This window comes from Dendronephthya gigantea, unplaced genomic scaffold (assembly GCF_004324835.1).
Source record: "Dendronephthya gigantea isolate DGI-Jeju-01 unplaced genomic scaffold, DenGig_1.0 000075F, whole genome shotgun sequence".
Classification (NCBI taxonomy): Eukaryota; Metazoa; Cnidaria; class Anthozoa; order Malacalcyonacea; family Nephtheidae; genus Dendronephthya; species Dendronephthya gigantea.
The window spans coordinates 32,872-42,811 of record NW_021163085.1 but is presented as its reverse complement, the minus strand read 5'-3'; the positions used below and the strand labels follow the sequence as shown (position 1 = coordinate 42,811).

General features: G+C 35.2%; 1 protein-coding gene and 2 long non-coding RNA genes across 3 annotated transcripts; 1 reads left to right on the top strand and 2 right to left on the bottom strand.

The window, feature by feature from the left end:
• The first annotated feature begins 3,080 nt into the window (after window positions 1–3,080).
• LOC114531824 lies at window positions 3,081–3,993 on the top strand. Its single transcript, XM_028553439.1, has 4 exons — window positions 3,081–3,197; window positions 3,274–3,414; window positions 3,485–3,631; window positions 3,808–3,993. The coding sequence occupies exons 1-4, from the start codon at window positions 3,171–3,173 to the stop codon at window positions 3,991–3,993; spliced, it is 501 nt and encodes a 166-aa protein (XP_028409240.1). The 5' UTR covers window positions 3,081–3,170.
• A 594-nt stretch (window positions 3,994–4,587) lies between these two features.
• LOC114531822 lies at window positions 4,588–5,162 on the bottom strand. Its single transcript, XR_003687891.1, has 3 exons — window positions 5,101–5,162; window positions 4,884–4,952; window positions 4,588–4,796 (listed from the first exon to the last, which is right to left on the bottom strand). It is a non-coding gene; the product is annotated as an uncharacterized LOC114531822 (long non-coding RNA).
• Window positions 5,163–5,484: 322 nt separating this feature from the next.
• On the bottom strand, window positions 5,485–6,124 carry LOC114531879. The gene is made up of 3 exons (XR_003687896.1): window positions 5,817–6,124; window positions 5,620–5,699; window positions 5,485–5,543 (listed from the first exon to the last, which is right to left on the bottom strand). It is a non-coding gene; the product is annotated as an uncharacterized LOC114531879 (long non-coding RNA).
• Window positions 6,125–9,940: the final 3,816 nt, after the last annotated feature.

The window sequence follows — 9,940 nt, the reverse complement described above, 5'->3', positions numbered from 1 at the left end:
TGACTTCATATTTATAAGGCTTCCAAGGCTTCCAGTCCCCCGGGAGGTAATATCCCGTATTAGTTGCTCCGAAGGCAGGGGTATCATGGGGTGCCACCCACTCATTGTTGCTGGATTTAGGATTCGTGGCCATCATCATAATCATCTTCCCCAAAATCATCATTGTCGTCATCAACATCATCATAATCACCGTCGTCATCATCGTCATTCTTTAAAAAGTCCAGCTCATCCAATGTCCCTTCTGGGATATGTTTAAACAGAGTTATGCCTTCCTTTAGCCTTGATTTCGCCCAAAATATCCCTGTTTTAATTAAGGTTCTCTCTCCGTTCAATGCAAGTCGCGATCGGCTTCCTGTGCTTGATTTATATTTCCCCTATAAATGTATAATACATATTGTACTGTACGAAAGCAATATCATTCATAAAAGTATCTATAACTTATAGTAAAATACCTGATCACCGACTCTATTTTCGAATTCGCTTTCTCGAAGGTCGTCATCTGGTATATCATCTGCACAAAAAGTGTACACAAAATGTTAGGAAAATTGCTCACTCTGTTTAATCTATCTAGCTTAAGTTTATATATATATATATATATATATATATATATATATATATATATAATATAATATAATATATATATATATATATATATAATATAATATAATATAATATAATATATTATATAATATATATATTATATATATATATATTATATATATATATATATATATATATATATAATATATAATATAATATAATATATATAATATATATATATATATATATATATATATATAATATATATAATATAATATAATATAATATAATATATATATATATATATATATATATATATATATATATATATACGTACCTCTATCACAAGCTTCTAAACGGGATACAAGTGCAGGGATAATAGTATCTCTGTAATAACAGAGAAACTGAACCATTTCCTGCTCCAACAATAAAACTTCCTCTTCCAATCTTTTACCAGTGAGATGTAATTCCACCGCTTTCCTTTTTGCTCGTAACGGCTACACATCTACAATACAAGGAAAAAAATCGCAATGTTACGCCATGCATATGCATCACAATTATGAAGTGAACAAGTTACTCAACAATACTAAAATACCACGACTATCGTCTTTATCTATCCATGGAAAATGCCCATTCATAGCCTGGACAGATGTTATCTCATCGCCTGGTTATTCAAGCATCTGGTTGATATAATTGAGTTGCGAAACCAAGTCTTCACGTTTCTTCTTTTCACTCATGTTTTTGCTCCGCAACCTTGACCTCTGCTTGGAAGAGTCTGTTAACGAAAGGTCATGCACAATGTTTGAGTAATTATGACAAGTAATTAATAAAATACACTTCAAAAATATATTCTGTTGTTTCTAACCGGCAAGTCGGCCAATATTCTACACCCTTTGAGATATTGAAAAACTCAACATCTCAATTTCTTGTCTTAGTTGGCTAAGCTTACGAGAAGCTAAGAGTTTCTTTCCATTTTCCAAAGCCTCCGTTTTTTTTGTATGGCATCCTCGGATATTCATACTCAATTTCAGTTTCGCCAGCTGCTTTTTCTTTCGTTCAAGATCCTCTTGCTTTCCTAACACTTGCTTAAACAACTCGTCATTCCCGGTGACAAGTGCGCCGCCCGCACCATCACGAGCCTCTTCAAAAATTGGTATAAGAGAGATGGCTTGAGATACTTCCGGGTTGAGCTGATAGTATTGTATCTGATCATTTTCCTGTTTACACAAACTACCTTCTCCAAGATGGCTGCCTGTAAAAAAATATCAATATAAACCAACAATGGAATTTGATTTAACATAATGTAAAGAATTATCATCTCTGTTCGTACTATCGACACAAACTTAAGCCTTCATAACTAGGGAGTAGTAGCTAAATATATTTGCGCAACATGCCGCAATATAAACCCAGTACATACGTCTTCCACACAAGGCTATTGCCCGACTCCACATCTCCAACACACCGCTTTCTAAATGGTCTACAGAACTGATTGTGTCCATTTCCATCCTGAGCTCCTGCTCGTTCTTATCTATCAATTTTTTTACCTACACAGACGAATACTTACCATAAACGATGAAAGTATAAATAAAAAAGTCTTATACCACAAGAGATCAATCTTCATAATAAGCCCGAAATAGTTTAATTTCGGGGAATTTGTCACTTAAATGTTATTTTAGAAATAAGCGAAAAAGGAATATCGGATATTTATTCACCTTGGAACATATTAACTGCGCCTTGAGCAAGAGCATGTCGGCATCCAGCAACCTGAAGACCAGTTTCATCCAGCTTTGATCTTGCATTTGCTGTATTCCTGGCAGCTTTCCAATTAGATGTACCACAGTATGCATTGCCAGAGTTTCTCTAAAAAGAGAATGTAACTCTACTTTCTAATTCGCTTTCTCGAAGGTTGTCATCTCGTATATCATCTGCACAAAATGTTAGGAAAATTGCACACCGTGTTTAATCTCGCTTAAGGTATAATTATATATATATATATATATATATATATATATATATATATATATATATATATATATATAGTGTTAGTGTTTAGATTAATATCAACAGTAGTTATAATAGTGTTTTAGCAAATTTTATACCCTGGATGCAGCTGATGCATATACAATTTCTAAATGCGAGTCGACAGATTCTTTTTCTTCAATAAAAAGGTTGCCATAATAGCATTTTCTTTCACCTCTGCAAGTACAGTATGAAAAAATATAATTCTTGTTTCATAATATATTATCACTTTTCAGAACTCTACGTTCAATTGGTACAATTACAGTACAGTACCTTGGAACACAACTATATCTGTATAACTTAGCATTGCCATCCACATGGCAGGAATGCTGGAGTTTGTTACAACAGGGACAGTCAATCCACTTTTTTCCTTGCAACAATTCTATTTCATGCATTGCAAAGCACCATTCTTTGAATGCACGATGAAAAGCTGCCGTATTAATGGTAGAAAACTAAGGAAAAATTATGTGAAAAAAGGTATTTGAGATAATGGTACATTTAACACTGAATTTAAAGGAGCAGTGTCATCGTGTGCGCATCTTTTCTGCGCATAACAAAAAACGAATCGGAAAGTCTCGGATATTGTTCGGTGCGTTAAATAATATTGAACAATGGCGTCCCCTGAGGCAAGCTCGACGGTACAAAACTATGCATATTTTCTTGTCTACTCAACATAAATACCAAATGCATATCATGTTTCTTAAATTAGCGCAGGTTGAATATTGTAAGTGCAAGAGCTCTTGTAGCGTGAAGCGAAAACCGAATACGAATCGAGGATGCCCTTGCAAAGGTTCAAATATGGATTGCTCTGTAGCGTGCAAATGCGGCACTCGTGCTAAACCTTGCAAGAATAAGGTAAGCTTGAAATAAATTATTTTTCTGTTTTACAATTTCTTCACTTTTCTAATATATGGCGTTGTTTCAGAAAGCGGCAGCAAACTATGAAGGTGAAAGTCGGGGGAAACCAACGAACAGTAAAGTTAGACGTATGAATCAGCAAGGGTTTCGCCTCACTCACGAGCCAAGAGAGACAGAGGAAATACAAAGAGAAAAAGAAAATAAGGATGTAAAGGTAGAACAGTTTCTTTAATAACTTATTTTTATTCAATTACTGATATATACTGATTGCGTTGGTCAAGATTAATATAGTTTTGGTAATATATGTAAACAATGTCCAATCAATTTTTCAAACTAGTTCTTAAAACTAACTACACCGAGGGTTAGGATAAAGGCTTTAATTTGCCCTAGGACTTTGTAGCCACACTGGATGAAGATATGGTTCGAAAATTGGCTATTCGCAGTCTTAGACGAGGCATCGGAAGCATGGATTATATTCATACATTGCTTATTATGGATGATGATCTTGTGGAAGAGGATGAAGACATGGGTGAATTTGGAGCACAGTCTGAAGAGGAAACTGAGCAACCCTCCTGATCTGCCTCAAAACCAACCCTCTGCACAAGGGCCAGATTGGTGCAAATGTGGATATTGTCAACCCATGCCACAAGAAATCGAAAATCGATGTTGTAAACTAAAGAGCTGCATATCGTTGACATCAAGGTTTGAAAAATTGTGTCTTGATCCTGATGTCTTACAGCTGTGCATACGGAATTCCAGCGACATAAGGAATGATCGAGAGGATAATAGTACACGAGCCTTTAGAAAAGCGGCATATAGACAATTTATTCTGGCACGGTATGGGCATCTAGGAAAAGGGAACAGGAGGGTTTGTCCATCTTGCGTAGTATTGAAAATACGAAAACAGTACCCATCCATTACAGGAGTGTATATGGGTTATAGAGAACATTGATTAAGACATTGCATGCATGAACAAGCTTTTATGTTTACTATTATATACAATTTATTTATAGCAACAGTTAATGATACTTATTTCTTCTGTTCAAATCTACTTCTTTTAGGAATTTCTTTTGTGGGAGGTGGAACTATGTGTGCAATTGTTTGGGCAATAAGGCCAGGGTCACTTTCATTCAGAGGCACACTTCGTGTGACACTGTCATTCATCTTCTCTGCTTCTGAAAACCTTTGCAATTAGTAATGGGATGTAGTCATAGCCCTTTTCCACTTTCACAACCTTTACATCCCATTTTCTTGTTCTAGGGTTGTATTTCCGTGTGACCATCACATCTCCAGTACTCTTGTTCTTAGCTTGTGGGAGATTAATGTGAAAGTTCCAATCTATAGCTGTCAATTGCTTTCTTGCCTTGAATGCTCTGTAACTAGATGCCATCATACATATATTATTTTAGAACTGTCCTAAGATAGACAAGACATGATTAATGCTTGAACATGTAGTAGAGGCAAACCTGAATGGCATTCTTTTTGGAGTATATACTAAGCTCAGACTGTTTGCACATTCTATGGAGCCTGTATGCCTGTAAAAGTAAAAAAACGGTTTGAAATTTCGCGAGGAGGGGTGGGAGAGGACAGGGGACATTAGTTGGTTAATCATTTGTCTCAAAATAAATGGTGAATATTTATTGTCATCTGGTGGTGATTGATCTAATGATACAATATAATTACCGGAATTGTGTGTAGTACTTGAAGCTTGCAAGCAGGTCAGGATTTAAAATGACTTTTTGAAGTTTAATCTATTTTAACATGTCAACCACAATGTTGTGATGCACCTTTTTCTTACTGCAAGAATGTAATTTTATGATACAAGAATATAATTCTGATTAATATAAGATATTTCTTGGCAAGAAATAATTTCTTATAAGAATTAGGAAAATAATCTTACAGTAATAAGAAAACTATGCTAGAGTAGACTTCGATTTTTTGCAGTGAATACATACTGTACCTGCTTGTCTCTGAATCATCACTTTCTAGATCCCTGTCAGCATTCAAATATTGCAGGGCTGAATAGGAAATGTCATGATGTCTGCAAAATATTTAATAATACCATTTAAGTTTATACAATACATCCTTCATTGTCTTCTTTATCGGTGTTGATATTACGTTTTGGCCTAAATATATACAACTATACGTTGAAGATTAATCGTCTGTTTGCAGTATAAAAACTATGACATCTCAAAACCCTACCTATTGTGTTTATATTTATAATGTTCGAACTTGGTTCAGGGCATTCAGCTGGCTGAATGTATCCCCTTGTTTCATCAGACCTGTATAATAATGATAATCTGCGCATTAATCGAACAGGGCATTTAAAGCTTAATGGCTATTATCCGGGCTATAATGACTATTATACGCGCTATAATGGCTATTATATTTATGCCTACCTTCTTCGATATTCCAGTGAAAGTAGATGTGCTGCAAATTCACTGTCACTACGTAACTCATATCCTGCAATACTTTTGGCATCTTTCCAAGAATTAAATATCGTCAAGGATACAAATATTCTTCTGTGTTCTCTGTCCCAATTTTTCTGTGCATTTCGTCCTTCGTACTTCCTTTTCCGGCCGCAATTATTTCGTTTGCCACCGTGCAAGCCTCTTCGCGAATCCGCCATATTGGACTGGAAAACTTGAAAAACTACGGCAGTAGTTTTTCAAGTTCACGTGCGCAGAAAAGATGCGCACACGATGACACTGCTCCTTTAAATAGTAAATATTATATGCATCGTACCCTGCCAGTTTTGGTAGAAAGATTCCCAAGTGACTTAAGGAATGCTGTTTCTGATGTCCCAGGCATATGTTTCCTTACAGAATCCCAAAGGCGAAATAAATCTTGGGAAAAAAACATGGTTAAGTTGGTTTAGACTTCCAGGCCAATAACCTTCAGCAATTACTTGGTCCAAAACTACAGGTGAATAATCTTTTTCACACTTTGTGCAATGATATGTACAAAGGAACAAGTCATACCGTCCTATATTGAGGGAAAATAGAGCATTCACATTGATCCTATTACAAAATTCAGCATAAAAGTTTTGAATGGGAAATTTTTGCCAATCAATTTTGTAAAACAGACAAGTTATTACTTAATACTAACCTCTTGGAGTTATAACTATGCAATTCTCATTTGACGGAGCAAGAATGAGCGTGTCTTTTCCCTTACAATACATACATGCCTCACACAGAGCAAATGGAGCACATCTTCCTATAATGGGTTGAAATAAGACAGGTAAGATATAATAGCCTCTCTTCAAATAATGCATTAGGTTTGTAATTTCACTGACCTAGCAGCTGATCAAAACTGATCAAAGACAGCAGACATGAGACATATAATATATTTAGTGTATGTAAAAAAAATATCAAAATAGTTTGAACTAGTTGTAAAACTTACTAACAAATCCCAAGGAGCCATCATCCAATACAATGGTTGTTGGAGGTATTTCCTGAAAGAAACCTTTCACCCACACATCACGGTCATGCAAGGGGTTATTTTCATGGATGCGCTGGTCACAAGTAGAACACATCAATACTCGTGGTCCACACTGATGACAGCGAATGACAGCATTGCCCTCATTACAAAGAAAGCAAGTGGCATCTGGAGATGGTATTGCATGGCTACTAAGAAGAGCATCAAATATAGAACACCTATTGCTTTCCCAATTTGTTTCAACTGATATCATTATTTTTGTCCACTGTGACTGAGTGTTGGACCTAATTTCTTCAGTTATTTGACCACAGGCATCTATGCAGGTGCTCAAACTTTCTGAAAAATAAATTACAAAATGTGAAGGTCAAATGCAGTATGACACTACACATACGGTATTTGTTCTAGACTCGGAACTATTTGAATAAGTTAGAAGACCCAAATCATACACTACACCACCTTACAAAAACAACACAGTCAAACACGCATGGGTACAGTCTAAGATCAGGAAATGTAAACAAGATAGGTATAAGGAAGACCCGGACAGATAGATGTAAAAACATTTTAACATATAGATATAGATATTAATCCATATATTAACTTAATTAGTATAGTTTTATTGTATAAATGTAATATAATGATTGTATTTTATTGATGTAAATTGGTATTAATTTAATTGTAAAATTACCAGGAGCAAAATAAACGAGATTTATTATTATTATTATATAAAAAGCATATCGAATCTGCTGTGCTGTTTGAAAATTCGTCAATGGATTTATCTTCATCTAGTCGCACTATTTCACTAGCCAAGTCATCTACAAGATATGTTGAGATTTGATATAAAAACAAGCACTATGCTCAGTTCGATTACATATTACAGATACAAAATAATGAAGTAGCATTCACGATCAACGTACTAGCAGTATTATCTGGTTCAGCCGGTGTAGCAGCCGGCCTTTTTCTAGCTCGTTCAGCCGGTGTTCAATATTTATATCCTTTGTTGGATGGAACTCTTTCACCAGAACCATGATAGGAATAAAAGAAATTAGATGCTTTTCGGGTATTCGGTTTCCTCGAAATGTTCGCTACTTTCTGCAATTCTTCAAGGCTAGTTTCCAAACTTTGAGTTTGTTTCGATGATCTACGATGCTTTACACTCGGCTTTACACTACCGCTAGCGGACGCCATTTTATAGAACACCAAGACGAAATCTGAGAAGATTTGAGAACGCTGAGCTATATAGCTAAAACTGAAGTTACATTTGTGCACCTTGGATTACCTGATATTGGCAATTTAGAGGCTTTTGACAACTACCTATTATAGGTAATCTAGGAGTGAGGATGTGTTGATATGTCAAGGATTACACAAGTGAATTTTGTCAACATCAACTCAACTGTTTAAACTGAATTCAAATCTTGGATTCATGATTACAAGTCCAGATTTTAAAAGTCTTAAAATTTAATAGGGGAAGGCCAACAATGATCACACCTGTCGCACCCCTACATAGTTCATTTGGAGGAACAACCAGATTTTCTCTTCGTAAAAGACGAAGAGCAACCCCAACACCGAAACGTCACACCGAAAATGTCATTTGTATTTCACCATGCAACAGTTCAAACAATAAGTGTATTGCAATTCCAAGAAAGGAAACCAGGGCAAAATTAGTGGAAGATGGTATGGTTGCAAAGATAACATTTGAATCATTATTGATCGAAAACCAAATGTCTGCATAAATTTATAACTTGTTCAAGCATCTATTTGAAGATGATCATAATGCACCGATGTTTACTTTTAAGTCTTTGAGGTGCAGTATGACAAGATTGCTTATGCAACAAAATATCGCTCTATTAGCCTTGTTCATGCAGGTCCTTTATCCGATGATCCATAACTTTTCCAGTAATATACAGACAAATATATAATAATTTTGTTTGCCTTAAAAATTTTACCCATCTTCTCAGTTAATCATGTATTACTGTTAGTGTGCTCTTATATTATTATTATTATTATTATTAATGAATATTTTGACAGGATAAGAACTTCCTACATAATGGCAGAGCAACAGCCCAAAATTAGTGTGACACATATGAATATTCTACCGTTTGTAAGTATTAAATAATTTTTTGATTGCATTCATATCAGTTCAAGTCGTTTCTAGTGACTGCTATCTTTTACAAAATTTACCTCAGTTTGAAATTCTGGATGCAGACTCTGGTTTGAATCAAAGCTCTCCTTTTAATGAAGAATGGTGTGATTGAAAACTCTGACACAAATGAAGAAATAAGGTGGTTGTTGGGTTGTTTATCTTTTTGTGTTTCTTGTTACAAACATTAAATGTAATATGCTAATGGTATTGAAATTTATTTAACTGTTTTATTAGACTCTCAAATTAGTTTAGAAAACCTGCAATGCCGCAGGCAATAGTTATTGCCATCAATGAAGTACATGGTTAACTTACGATAAACCCTTTCTAGCCATTACGAAAGCATCATAGTCAAAGATGAAATAGAAATTTCAGATGAAGATGACAACCAAGCAATAACACTAGCACAGGAAAGGTGCAGGATGGCATAACATAAAAATTCATTGAGTTCTTCTTAACACAAGGGCCAGAAGTACAAATTTGCTGTCAGTTTTTGTATTACACTATCTGTTTTTTTTAGTGATGATAATGTCTTATTACAATCCATTTTGGTGGATATTTGCTCAAATGAAAATCACCTGGAAACTAGATTATACATAAATGTCCGACGTAGTCATCTGTGGGCTGACCCCTGTCGACATTTTAAAAAGTCAAAATTTAGCCCGAAGGGTATAGTCTCTGTTAAATTTGCAGACATTAGCGGAAGTAGCGAAGGGGCTGTTGATGCTGGTGGTCCCAGACGAGAATACTTTTGTTTGCTGATTCGAGCTGTCAATCTGGAATCGGGGGTTGGTGTTGCTTCAGGTTGGTCCAAAGTAACATCTGGTGTACCGCAAGGTATCATACTTGGTCCAATGTTGTTTGTATTATTCATTAATGATTTACCCGACATCATTTCTGAAAAATCAGAATCTGCCCTATACGCTGACGATACAAAAACATTCAGGA